The 14179-nt window shown below is 40.0% G+C and overlaps 2 protein-coding genes across 3 annotated transcripts; one reads left to right on the forward strand and one right to left on the reverse strand.

Annotated features, from left to right (window-relative positions):
- Positions 1 to 526: 526 nt before the first annotated feature.
- Positions 527 to 4477, reverse strand: LOC100698461 (astacin-like metalloprotease toxin 5). The gene is made up of 10 exons (XM_005449448.4): positions 4324 to 4477; positions 4197 to 4229; positions 4048 to 4113; positions 3581 to 3630; positions 3054 to 3123; positions 2869 to 2983; positions 2131 to 2303; positions 1805 to 1886; positions 1597 to 1718; positions 527 to 798 (listed from the first exon to the last, which is right to left on the reverse strand). The coding sequence occupies exons 1-10, from the start codon at positions 4373 to 4375 to the stop codon at positions 749 to 751; spliced, it is 813 nt and encodes a 270-aa protein (XP_005449505.1). The 5' UTR covers positions 4376 to 4477; the 3' UTR covers positions 527 to 748.
- A 635-nt stretch (positions 4478 to 5112) lies between these two features.
- Positions 5113 to 11385, forward strand: zcchc9 (zinc finger, CCHC domain containing 9). Of its 2 annotated transcripts, none has more exons than XM_003439471.4 (6): positions 5113 to 5204; positions 6586 to 6989; positions 9636 to 9786; positions 9872 to 9964; positions 10410 to 10478; positions 10761 to 11385. In XM_003439471.4, exons 1-6 carry the CDS (start codon positions 5114 to 5116, stop codon positions 10871 to 10873), a joined length of 921 nt encoding a protein of 306 aa, XP_003439519.2. In that variant the 5' UTR covers position 5113; the 3' UTR covers positions 10874 to 11385. The 2 variants fall into 2 exon arrangements, with proteins under 2 accessions (XP_003439519.2, XP_005449506.1); XM_005449449.4 differs by lacking the exon at positions 5113 to 5204 and adding an exon at positions 5221 to 5372.
- The last annotated feature ends 2794 nt before the right edge of the window (positions 11386 to 14179 follow it).

Below are 14179 nucleotides of genomic sequence, written 5' to 3' on the forward strand. Positions count from 1 at the left end.
GAAAAATGTCTGTCTGATTTTTAAAGAATTTGCTGTCCAAACCATCTCACTTCATCTCCACATCGCCCAACCAGAGCTGTCTCTCTGTCTTCATTACGCCTGTCCTTCCTGTTCACTTCTCTGATCATCAGTTCTACCATTCCACTATTCAAAACATGTTGCTACTCTACCCATGCTCCATATCAGTCCATATTGCTCTTATTCATGTTAAAGAGCCCCATTGAAAGAGCCAGTAAGGGCTCCCCTCCACCTGCTTGCAGGCCCATATGTAGTCCATGGGACATAATAGTATTTCAAGTTATAAAAAGTAAGTCACTTAAGTAACAACCTCTCCTCTGAGGTTAAAAAAAACAAAACAAAACAAAAAAAAGCCTAGTGAGCCTGCTAGTAAGTATAGGACACCACCTATTGGCGACCTTCAGAAATTGAGTGAGTTCAGTGTGCACATGTGATCATCAAGCTTGGGCTTTACCATTTCTTCCCCAGAAGCAAGAAGTGCAAACAATAAAGTCTTAACAAATTCTGGTTAGAGAGGAACAAAGTATTTTGGTTTATTGAACAGTGGAGATGAATCCACCAGATCCTGGCCAGCATATTTTCATTAATAGATGTGTCAGCAATGACAACTAGTTTGTTTGCTGACTGCTAGTGTTATTGGACCATCTGGTGGCATTGTTCAGGTGCTGGAGTAGGGAAATGGAACTGCACTGCTAGTAATCTGGTTCTCATAGCCTCCATGGCACCGAGATCAGACATCATCCCAGTCATGGCTTTCCTTCTCAGTTTGTTTAAGGGAATCTTGGAAAGATGAGAAACAAGCAAAGATTAAAAACAGCATTTTTGTAAGCTCATTGAGTCTGCATGTATCGAATTACTAGTTAACTTGGAGTTTTTTAAAATATAATAAAAATTGTCTCATAAATGGTTTTACTAAGCTTTTTCATCTCTTGAAGTTAAACTGCTGCTATCATCTTCGTTGTACATCTAAATGCATCCTCAATAATCGAGGCAAGGAAAACCCAGAGAGGACATGCTGGGATCATCATGTCATTGCCTTCTTTTAAAAATTTCATTTTGCAAACTCCAGATGAACAGAATCAGCTTTCAAGGGCGTCTTGGTTGTCAGATGTCAGTTCAACATCATTTGACTGCCATGTCTCTGTCAGACATCTTTTCTTTGTTTGACATTTTTCCCCTCTCTGTAGTTGGTTTGCATCTTTTCAGTCCTTAATTTCTGTGACTTTAGCCGTTTCTTTAACACAGCCCCCCTCTGGCATTTAGTAATCTGTTCATTCGGGTCTTAAAATCTGTATTCTGCCACACTAGTGTTTTGGCTGTTTCTGCTGGCTGACTTACATTCTGAGACTGTTCAGGGTGAGAGTTATTAGGTCTTTATTCAGTTTCCTTCAGTTATTCTTTTACTTTCTATTGGGGATAGAACTCAGGTATCTACTCCAGCTTTCAACTGCTGAATGCAGTAAATAATAAATTACAAAGCCCACCCTACATTTCCTTGGTTCTGGTTCCAACTTTAAAGCTTCAAAAAGTGGAGACACAAATGAAATTTGTGTGCAGTGAGCAGAGTTGAGAGTATACCACAGCTGTAGAGACGTCGAACCCTTTCAATGTCAGTCTTTGTCAGTTTATCTCTCTGTCCCATTTCCTTCACATTTTTCTTTGGGAAGATGGTGGGCAGGCCGGTTGCTGAAAAAAAATCCCTGATACAAGAGTAATCATCAGAAAGTACCACATAACCTTTAAAGAGAAACAGTTTAAAATACACTTGTCATTTTGGGTACTGTACCTTCCATAGTGCATGATGGAGGTAGCGTCATATGGAAGAGAAAAGGTCTCGCCATCTTGCATTCTGAAGTTTTTCTCCATCCCTGAAAGACGTGATATTTTTTTGGTAAATGCACAATGTGTAGTAAACTGTGGTGAAGCGCATCTTCCAAGACATGAGTGTTTGCCTCACACATGTAAACAGGTTTTTTTTTTTTTTTTTGTCTTGTCAAATAAAGGGAAAGCTGGAGTTTGAAAAACACATACAAAATAATTTCTCAAGTATTATGACCATTTAGCTACCATAGCTTTTAAACAGTACAGATAATATTTGAGGAGAACCCTTACCTGGCATAATGTTGCTGTGAATAATGGTGATGTACTGTTCACGGTCCATCCTTGTGTGTTCATGGTGGAAACCCAGAGCGTGAAGAATCTCATGTGCAATGTTACCTACCATGCACTGGGCCCCAACAAAAACAGGCTGCTCACCACCCTTTAAGCCCACAAATGACGCACAGCTAGAACAAAACTGCAAGTTAGTGTCCTGTTTTTGTTTTTTTTAATGAGACATCCATCTTTAAACATTAATATCTGAAAAATATAAAGCAGTTGTTGCTGTACTTAATCTTGCCAGCAGTGAGGAGAGTATTTTTCTTTTTAAACCAGCATTGTGTGCCTTGGTCAGGGTGCTTAAACTCACTTTCAATTTATCCATTTCCATCCTCACAGTCATGAGCTCTGAGGCATGACTGAAGTACCAAATTCACCATTTTTTGTTTTGTAGCCTGACACTACTGACCCACTGACTTTGCTGAGTGATTTTCTGTTATGTAACAGCAGTTATTAGATTTAGTGAAGCCTGATATTGGTAAAATATTCTCAGTATGCTGACCTGCAGTACAGGCAAGAGGTTTCTGCAGCCAGGATGTCATATTGTCATGTTAAGATACAGAAACTGAATATTTCAGAAACCCAATCAGAACACAGGTAAGTGCTGCAGAAAACTTGGGGTGTCCAGCATACAATCTGAGCTCCAACTGCAGTTCAAACAGAGTGTAGACTGAGCTTCAGAAAACTACATACCCTGTACTGGTTTTGAAGAGCAGGTAGTTTTGCTCGATGGTTCGCTTGTGAAAGGATACACAGGTGTGTTTGGACACCATCTCCATAGCAGAGAGAATATCATCTGTGCGACTAGCTGAAAAACAAAGTGGCAGTAAGACAGACTTCAAGTATTCAATGATCTTTAATGCACATACTGTGCTTACCTAAATCTGGGCTAATGATGTAGGGTATCTCCAGAGTTGGCCAGCTGCTGCTCACTGCATTCCTGTCATTCTGCAGAAGAAATGAAATGCTTCGAGTGTTCACGGACTAGTCCACATCACATCTAAGCTCAGTGTTATGAAGCTTAAATGACCTCACTGAACTTTTTCCTAAGATTTTTCTTGTCTTAATTGCCATGTTCATGCCCTACTGAATTTGTTTTGTAAATTATGGTTCACATTAGACTCAAAGGGGGCAAAGCCCCACCTTGTTGTTAGTTTCGGTGATTCTGATCATGTTTGGATTCAGAACACCGGAATTATGGTGGCAAAAAACGCTCAGCTGGAAGTTTATCACAGGTCCCACTAACATGGCTGTGGCTATGTGCATATTTTATAAAGAGTACGATTCTTGCAAACCTTTTTCCTAAACTCAACAATGTGCAGACATTTCAAAGCAAATTTTGTGTAAAAGTCTGTCTGTGGATCTGTTGCCTCAGTTTTGGCATGTGTACTCAGGTTAATCTCACCAACAGCACCATGTCTCCTTCTGCCAAAGCATAGTTTTTGTCCATCAGCTCTAACAGAAAGAGAAGAGGAGATCAGCATGAAGCTACAAAGTGCTACAACAAAGTTATATTGTTCAATCACATTCACATTCAATTATTTTCTATCATTAGTTCATGTGATAACTTTAAGGTTTCCAGTGCTTGTTTCGAAAAGGTTTGGCTATTAACTACAACTGATATCCTAAAAACTTCATAAATAAAGGCTGATAAAAAAAATTTATCAGCCACACCCTTGAGGTGCTACCTAGTTAGCCAAAATGATCTGACCCACTAACAACAAACTCCATCTGGAAGAATTAACGCAGCCCATATGACTGACTGACACTGAATAAACATGGAGCTTGTGGTTGCACACAACTGACTGTGCGCAGTGACGTACAGTAGCATGTATGGAGAAAAATTATGACTAAAACACTGTTAGGGCTCACCTTCTAAAGTTTCTGGGTTTTCCTCCATGTAATGCACCGCCTTGATTAGCCAGTCATCTTTAAGTGCTGTAAAAACACATTTACACAGCATAACACTCATAAATATCAGAACACTCATCCCTCCAGGTTTAAACGGGAACACATTATACCTCGTTTGGCTTGTTGTAGGGGACTGCAGTACACTGAAACACAACAGGAGAGAAAATCCCCTGATTGCTTGTTTAAAGAGGAAAAATGTAATTAAAAAATGAATCATGTTAGATGCTAAGTTTTTACCATCTTCCAGATATTCTGCACACACAAGAGCAACACAGAGTATTTGCAGCATGTTGTATAAGGTCAGGACACAAGTGAGGCTTCCAGCTCCTCATCCTCATTAATTGCACTAAATAAAATCAGCTGTGAGCTGATGCTGCTTCCTTCTTCAGTTCTGTGAGGATCATAGAAGGAGGTTTCACAGTTTTAATAAGGCAATACAATAATACATTTTAATCTGCCAGTATATGTTGTAGGTTTTCACACATCTATTCAATTTATTCTGGGGGTTTTTTAAGATATCACCAAATCACAACAACAGTTACCTCAAGGTGTTTTATAGTGTAGGTAAAGACCCGACAATAATACAGAGAAAACAGAGGAAACCCCAACAATCAGACGGCCGCTATAAGCAAGGGCTTTGGTGACAGTGGGAAGGAAAAACTTCCCTTTAACAGGAAAAAACCTCCAACAGAACCAGGCTCAAGGAGGGGTGGCCATTTACCAAGCCCTGTAGATGGGAAGGAAGTCGGAATACAAAACAGAAGACAGTTAAAAAATAATAATAATAATTTTTTAAAATTAATTTATTAATATATATACTATGTTAATATTTTATTAGCAGCAGTGGAGAAAGTATGCAAACCCTTAAATAAAGTTATATGTATAACTTTCCAAATTATAAAATATATATACACACACATTTATATATATTTTGTTTTTTTTTAATGTATTTTTTATTTTTCTATTTCTTTATTTTTTATTACTGCGCTCATATGCAGTAATCACTCCACACCAGAGGGTGGCAGACATGCGCCATACACATGCACACAAATCACTATTAAGAAAAAGACAAAGTATTTCCGGTTTAAAAACCAAACACGGGCTGAAGACGTGGGAAGGTAACGCTATTTAGACGAAATTTCTTGACGTTTTTAAGGACACTTTTATCAAAATGTCGAACAGACAGGGAGTTTGGTATGTGCTTAGCGGTCGCTGACGATAGAAGAAAATACGCTGCGGTAGTGATGCATGTTAATGGGTTCAAGAACATGCGGTTCAGCTCTCAGGTACTAGACAACATGCGTTGGTTTGAAGCGTTGGCTGAAAGCGTTGGCTGATTTGGAAATGGCACACGTTCACTGCTGCGTTTAAACAACGATCAGCGGGGGGGGGGGCATTGGAAACTTCACACCCTCTTTCGACAAGTTTGTCCATTGGGCAGATTTGTTTTTGGACAGGCACTTTGTATTGTAAGGTTAACCCCCAACAACAATACAGAGAAACCCCAAACATCAGATGACCCCATGAGGGGCGTCCGGTTGGAGGTGAGGGGAGGAAGACAGGACGCAGACATGCTGTGGAAGAGAGCCAGAGATGAATAATCATTCATAATTAAATGCAGAGAGGTGTATTAATGTATGGTTAGTGAAGATGCAACCAGTGCATCATGGGAACTCTGGTTAGTTACCATATTTCTAATATTTTTATGGCTGAGTACAAAAGTCTTAATTTTATCTGAAGTGAGGTGACTGATTGGAATCTTTGCTGCTGTTTCATTCATTATGAGGAGACTTGAAATGTTCAATGTTTCCTCCCTGCTTCATGGTGCTGGGAGAGATTTTCAGTTGCTAGAACTCACAGACTTTAAAATCATACCTCCAACACGGTGATCTTAAAATGCCTGTCATCTCACGTCACAAACCAAAACTGTCTGAAATCTAAACAGGACAATACTTTTAACACTAGAGCCAGGAGGGATCATTTTAACTACGACCTGCAATAACAGCAGTAATGATGAAGTTGTTAATTTTCATCTAATTTCTGTTCTAATTTTAAGTGGAATTTGACAATATAAATATTTAAGATTACTTTATAAGGTTATTGTGATCATGTTACAACAGCCTTCATGTCAAAAGGCATCCAAATAACAAGTGGTACGTAACCAGGTTTACTAGTGGGGCAACCTATTACTAGTTTTGCATTCATTTCTACGGGGTCAAAATGAGGTAGGGGTGACGCGTACCATTGCTTTAGAAGTTCATGGCTGGTATAATTGCAGCTGACCAATAGATGTTACTGGTAGGATCCATCTTTGAGGGTTTGAAGCTTCAAATCATTTTTCAGTACAACCAGGAAGCAACCTGAAAAGGTTAACAAGGCTGTATTCACCCATCTATATCTGAATGCTTTTATGAAGACGTTTGGAAATATTCCTGTTGATGAAGTGTATGTCACCAAGTTTGAAATTATTCTTCTTGTGCTTCGTTCTTTTGTTTGCAGTCATGACAAGGTGGGCGAGAGCTAACAATGTCCATAAACACAAACCAGCGGAGGCCACCCCCTGGAGTCAGCTGAGAACAGGACGACCACCAGGAGCAGGAGGAGGAGGTGATGGCGGCAGCAGCAGCACTGCTGGTGTTAAAGGAGTAGCTGAGAGGAATCCTCTGAGAAAGACACAGCCCAGTGGGTCTGCTATAAAGAAACCCAACGGCAAGAAAAAGCAGTACATCAGCGAGGATGTAAACGGCTTCCTGGAGTATCTCCAGCAAACCGGGCAGCACCTGGCTAAAAAAAGTCAGGAGGGAGAGCATGAGCTCAGAGAGGAGGTGCAAATTGCTCTAAAGAAAGACAAGAAGAGGGAGGACAGGAGGATAAAAAGACAGACCAATAAGAAGAACAAAATGGTGAGTTGTTGAAAGTCTGAAATATTTTCCCAACTAAGACGTTTCGAAACTCCCAACATGTTCACAGTAGTGAAGTAGTTGTAGTAATAGTAGTAGTTCACAGTTCATTGAATTAGAATACCTACATTTGGTCTGGAAAAATAAAGTAGACACAAAAAGTGAAGAAAATTGTGTTTGGTCGATTATTTCTTTGTTGTAACAATATATAAATCTTATACAACTGGAAAGCCTGTTTATTTGTAAGGAAATTCCATTTGTGGTTTGAGCTGTAATCATCTTACATCAATTTAATGTTGTAAGGTGAAGATCCTACATAGTGCTCTCAGTACTCTTGCTGGAGTCGGATCAATTTTCGGATCAGCAGAAAAAAAAGACAAAAATTTAACTCGCCATTTAATTATTTAAGTATTTTTTGCCTATTAAAAAACCTTCAACTCAAGACTCATTCCAGGCAATTATATAAAAACAAATTAAGGTGCAATATAGGGCAGTACAGGGCTTTCTATCTACCACTCCGCTGTGATATAATGAGCGGTCACGGTCACGTAGCTTTCCTTTGCCCTGTAGGTCCACCCATTTGTAGTTAGGGCAACAGAAGATGCCTGGGACAGTTCAGCCGTAACTTTAAACTTTTCCTGCTCATACATGCTTGGAGCGATCTTGTCACTCAAGTGGACGCGCGACGGGATGTCATAGCGTGGCTCAAGCACGTGCATCATAGTTTAAACTACTGCTGTTAGCTTAAATCTCGTTCAAATGACGTTAATGCCATAACTGCATTGACGCGGCAAATCTCCGTTGACTAGTTACCGTGGATCACCCAGTGCGTGGGGCTGCACGGCGTCAATGCGTCAACTAACGCGTTGACTAGTTTAAACCCCTTGTTTTGCACAACGGAATACGGCCTCCCGTCTGCAGCTAAACACCCCAATAGCTTTTGTAATAGCTTTAGCCCGGTCGGATTGGGCAGCAAAGGGCTGCTTAAATACCGCAAACTCCTCTGCTCCTCCACTTGGACCGCTAGCGCTGACCATAGCTATCACTTGACAGACTGACCACGCGCACCATACACATACTTTTTTCTTCTTTTTCGAATCTTCGGATCACGTGCGTGCCGAACTGTGGAGTGGGATCGGTTCGGATTACGGATCAACCGTGATCCGTTGCACCACTAGTAAACAGAATTGGTCCTTGCATGGAAACCTGTGGAACTCCACAAGGTTAACTTGCATAAACAAATTGGAGTCTGTTAGATAGATATGATTGAAACCACTGCAGCGCAGTACCTGTAATACCTACAGCATGCTCTAATCGCTCTAATAGAATGTTATCATCATTTGTAACCTTCACTAAAGCTGTTTCTGTGCTGTGATGAGCTCTGAAACCTGACTGAAACACTTCAAATAAACCATTCCGCTGCAGATGATCTGTTAGCTGTTTGACAGCTACTCTTTCAAGAATTTCTGAGATGGAAGGAAGGTTGGAGATTGACCTATAATTACCTCAGACAGCTGGGTCAAGTGATGGCTTTTTAAGCAGTGGTTTAACTACTGCTACCTTGAAGGACTGTAGTACATAGATTAATAGAGACTGGTTCATCATATTCATCTATCCACACCCAAATTCTGGGGTTAGACTCTGATAAACCACGCTCTTTGAAGGCAAACATGTTCATGTTGGAGGACGGAGTTCGGGCTTAGACTGTGGAAAGTTAGTTAGCTGGTGAGCTATAAATATTCCATACTCATCGTTTTCCTACAGCATAATGGATAACCCAAAATAAATCTTAAAGCAAATTCAGTTCAGTATTTTTCAGTTCAATAAAGATAGGGCAGGAGTGTGAGATACTGCCACCTGTGGTCATTTGGGGAGGACTGCAGTTGTTGAAATCTTCCCACCTGTATGAGGTATGAATATACCTATTAACCTGTTAGCCATTATTGTTATTTTCTACAAATTCAAGATGGCATTTAAAAGCATTGCAGAGTTAATTGTTTTTAACAGCATCTTCTACCGATGTGCGTGACACACTAAGCCTGCCACCACAGCCGTGAACATCACACCTGTCAGGAGGCTTCATGGTGGCTAGACCTGATCTGGAAGTGACACTTTGTTGTCATTTTTCAGCAATAGTGATCCAGGCTTTCTGAAGCTCCTTCAAAGTTTCAGTTTGGACATTGGCTGCTTTTTCACTCTTCTTTAGTCTAGTTCATGTTCCTTGCATTTTGACAGGAATGGTTTTTTTTTCTCTATTAACCACTTAACACTGATGAACCAGTGTTGTGTCTACATGTAACTTTAGGCACAGTGTAAGGCACTTTGTTACCAGCAGCTCAACACAAAAACACACCCTCCTGTTTCTTTAGTTGAATCTATGAAAAATTCCAAGGATAACTAAAATAAGATAAAGAAAAACAGTAAATCTCTGTGATCAGTTTGGCAAGCTGTGAGTTGACATATAAATATTGAGCTCACAGACTTTTTAATGAAAGTGTTCAGAGCGCATCAAACTGTTATACTTTTAAAAAGTTTTTAGAAGTTGTGAGGTTTTTTAAAAAGAAATCTTGGTGAACTTATAGAAATTCTGTTGACCCTGATGTGATCTGATGTGATCCTCTGAAGCCTCACTCATGTGTTTCTTCTCAGTTCTGTTTTAACTGCAGGAAGCCCGGTCATGGGTTGGCAGACTGTCCAGAGGCTGACAGAGATGAGGAGATGGGCCGAGGCATCTGCTTCCGCTGTGGCTCCACTGAACATGAAATCTACAAATGCAAAGCTAAAGTGGACCCTGCTCTGGGTGAGGAATAAACGCAGAGACTAACACCTGAACAGCTGTATCAGATTTGCCTGTAACACTGCTGTAACCATGCTGCTTCTCTCAGGTGATTACCCATATGCAAAGTGCTTTATCTGTGGTCAGACTGGACATCTGTCACGATCCTGCCCTGATAATCCCAAAGGACTTTATGCACAAGGTAAAAAGACAGACATTCATACATCATGTCCTCAGTAAGTAATTTCACACTCACATGAGAGGGGATAGCTGTTTCCATGTCTGCAGTTTATTCAGTCTTTAAGCTACAGTGGCAGGAGGTCTTCATCTAACCTTTTAGCTCTCTAAGGTAATCTTAATCAGAAAAGAGAACATTAGCATTCAACTGTTTGTTTTAAAGCGCCTTGAGGCAACTGTTACTGTGATTTGGTCCTATATAAATAAAACTGACCCAGCATCTTTTTATGCATCTGATTCTTAAATCCGCAAAGCAGACCTATTGTGCTCATTTCTAGCTTTATATTTTTATTTTTGGAAGCTAGCTTTGCACCATTGACTGTTTAAATTAATCCTTTACGATGACAGAACTGCATCTGCATCTTGTGTTTTTAACGTGTTGTTAAGTGCAGCTGCTGATATGTTTGCAGGAGGTTGCTGTCATGTTTGTGGCTCAGTGGAACATTTTCAGAAGGACTGTCCAGAGCACCAGACTTCAAGTGAGTTTGCTTTCAGGATTTCAGTGCACCTGAAAAATGATCTATTTTAGATTATTTTGTTGCAAAATCACTCAGAAGTCTTATATTAATGAGAGAACATCTTCGGCTTAGGAAGCTGAAAATGTAAAGGTCTGTTGTAGGGCTATAACAAATGTGTTTCTAGCCTACTGTGCTGTGGTGGGTAGCTAGAAATAATGGGAAAGGATATGGGCGGGATATGGCTGATGTTTCTTTTCCTTATTTCCTCTTGTCCTTATTCTTTCCCTCTTCATATGCTTCCAGATAATCATGTGACAGTGGGCTGGTTGTCCAACAATATGAGTGCAGACCATGAGGAAGTGCACATTCCAGTAAAGAAAGCCAAACCCAAGCAGCCTAAAGTGGTGAAGTTCTAATCATAGAACTGAGCAGTGCTAATGTGTGTCCCTCATTGTACTTCTCTGACCCACCTCAGCTTCTGGACTTCATAAATGGACAGGTTACCCACTAACAGGCAATGAAGTATACCATTGTATATGAATGAGATGTTTTTAATAAAATGTTTTTCACAGCTACTTTTGATATGCTATGGTTAAGAATTCTTGTTGCAGGAAGTAGTCATGAGTGGACTCAGACTGAGGCCCCTGCAATTTCCCTCAGCGCATGGATTGCCCACTCAAACAGTGGATTGCAAATTAAACAATCAGGATGTGATTGAAGGGAATTTTTATTTCACCAAGAATTTTACAGTCATCCACTGGGTTGTCTTCTTTAGTGGCTATAAAACAGCTTGTCATTCAGTTGTCCAATTACTTTTGAGCCTCTGAAAATGACAGGGTGTATAAAAATGGCTCTCCTAAATGGCTTGTGCAATACCTTTGTTATTAAAGCTGTCATTAAATAAAAAGTCTTTGTACAGAGGCTGTAACTTAAGGAGTCTATGTGTGGATGTGGACTTGCTGCATAATCAGCACGTGTGGTTGTGATGCTTTGTGGAGCTGCAATGTGGAAGCACGGCCACTGAGAGGCAGTACTAAGTCTTTTTGAGCTTCTCTTCTGCACCAGTTAAGCTTTGGCATGCAAAACGTAGAGAACTTATTTATATACTGTATATATACAAGTAGCTGGAATTCACCCAGAGACACTGACAGTCAGTAGGCTGCAGGCCTTCCTCTAAAAAATTGTGTCTTTGATTCTCACAGCGCTGAAAGTCCTGTTTTTATGTTTTGCATAAAAATCTGGTACAGTGTCAACAACCAACATCTTTTTCTCTTTAAGGAATGTTTTAAAGCTGCAAGGAAAATTTCCTTCTCATAGGCATAAGGGAATAATGTGATAATATTGCAGTGTGTTTTCAGTTTTCACAGCTTACCAGGGGGCTTATATGACTGATCAATAAGAATGTCAGCAGTCGGACTTGATAAAAAAACTGAACCTCAAACATAATACACTGGCAGCTACAGAGAGGAGACTCACAGGCTCACAGGAAGCTTCAGGAATAACAGATCATTTTTTTGGACTTTACTCAAATGTTCATGCCAGACTTTTTCTTTCAAGATGGAGATAAATCTTTGTTTTCAGTGCAACAGCAAGGACCTGTGTTGCACTGAAAACTTCCCCCTGAGAGCACGAAGAAAAGAACTTACATAATTGATGATGCAAAAGGTTTCTTGGAAATCCAATGCAGTCGTCAGCAGACAAGACTGCTTTAGTTGATGAGAAAAATAGTGGCTATCAATGCTGACCTGATGTAGTGCTGGCCTAGAAAGATCTTTCTTCTTGTGTTTATTTAAACACTTTACATATCAGAACATAATAATCATCTTGTCAACAATGAATTACAGTAGTCCAGCCTAGAAATACATTAAATAGTTTTTCAGCATTAGTATATTTCTAATTTTAGAGATTTTGTGCAAATGGAACAAAACATTCCTATATATCTGTTTAATATGTGCATTGAAGGACATATCCTGGTCAAATACGAGTCCAAAAACATCAGCAATCTAATCACTCTGGAAAGAGTTACAAGGCTCTATCCGAACAATCTAAAGTCCGTCATTGTAGTCCAAGAAAGATTATTCACGAGTGGAAACCAATTAAGACCCAAAGGTCTGACTGTGCAATGTTCAGAGAAACGGCAACAACCTCCCCCCCCCAACAAAAACAAAAACAAAAACTGAAGAGCTTGATCTTGGACTCATAACAGTACAACTGGAAAAAGTTTGTGCGATTATGACTTGTCAGCACAGAATCAGAATACTTTATTAATCCCTAAGGAAATTATGTAAAAGCACAGTTTAGCTTTGCAGAGCTGCATCTAAACAAAACATAAAAAACTTATGGAATAATAAAACCAAAGTGGAGATGTTAGTCCATAGTAACAGCAGCATGTTTGGAGTAAACCAAATGGCAGAAACACCTCAGACCAGCTGTGAACACAGTGCTGGAGTGATGATGATTTGGGCACCTTGCAGTCGAGTGGAGTATGAACTGCTCTGTATACCAAAGTTTTCTAGAGTCAAATGTGAGGCCATCTGTCTGACACTTAAAGCCTGCATGAAACTGGTCATCTACAGGGCAATGAATGCAAGCACAGCAGCAAATCTACGACAGAATAACTGAAAAAAGAAAGAATCAGTGCTGCAGTGGTCCAGTCAAAGTCCAGACCTCAAACACGCCTTAAATGCTGTGATGGGGTCTTCATTGAGCCGTGTATGAACAAATGCCCACAAACCTCAATGAAATGAAGCAACACACTTACATTAAGTAGTGGAGCACAATGATGGCATCGACTCATCCCCTTGCAATTCAGTTCAATATTATTTAAATAGCGCCAAATGATAACAACAGTTCCCTCCAGTCATTTTATGTTGTAAAGACCCTACAGTAATACACTAATGCACGGTTGAATTGTTTCTCGTGTCTAAGATAATGCAACCACAGTGTTAAGTTCATATGCACTAGTCAGTTGTAACTGATCACAATTGTATGTTAAAGTGATTTCATGAATTAGATCATAAAGTCCTATATTTCTCCATCTTCATCAGCCACATCTCTGCTTTACCTGGATGTGTTGCGTTCCTCTTCTTTCTCTGTAGGATTGCTGCCATTTCTCTCACATATTCACAGCTATGGTTTTGGTTAAACCTGGATCATGCAGTCTGAGTTGGTCTCTCTCTGTGACAGTTAATAAATAATGGACTTTAATGCCTCTGTGGAACAGATTTGGGTGGTACTCCACATGTTGTTTAGGTTAACATCTTTGCTTCACTTCCAAAAGAGTTAATCAAAGAAAAGTCTTACAGAGGAAATTATGACAAATGTATATTTGTTTTATATGCTTGCATCTTAATGACAGTATATTTTTCACACAGTTGCTCATAGGAAGGATAGTTTCTGAAAATTCTGGCACAGTAAATCATAGTAGAGTGAGTTGGGGAGAGTGGCTACTCTCATAAGACCCCCCCCACAAACACACACACACAGTCTGCACACAGCTGGATTCATTCTCATGGAGGCAAAGTGAAACTGCAGCCAGACAGCTCCTGCACTGTGCCAGCTCGCAGCCCACAGTGGAGGATTACACAATTTACCAAAAAGTTTTCATCCACAGGAGAGTGTGCCTTATAACAAAAGCACAGAGGCTTCATTCTCTTATGTCTCCTGGTTCCAATTTCAGAGAAGCTGAAATGGGGTCTTTCCTCCAACTATTGTTTTTATGA

The sequence above is a fragment of the Oreochromis niloticus genome, linkage group LG7, assembly GCF_001858045.2.
Source record: "Oreochromis niloticus isolate F11D_XX linkage group LG7, O_niloticus_UMD_NMBU, whole genome shotgun sequence".
Lineage (NCBI taxonomy): Eukaryota > Metazoa > Chordata > Actinopteri > Cichliformes > Cichlidae > Oreochromis > Oreochromis niloticus.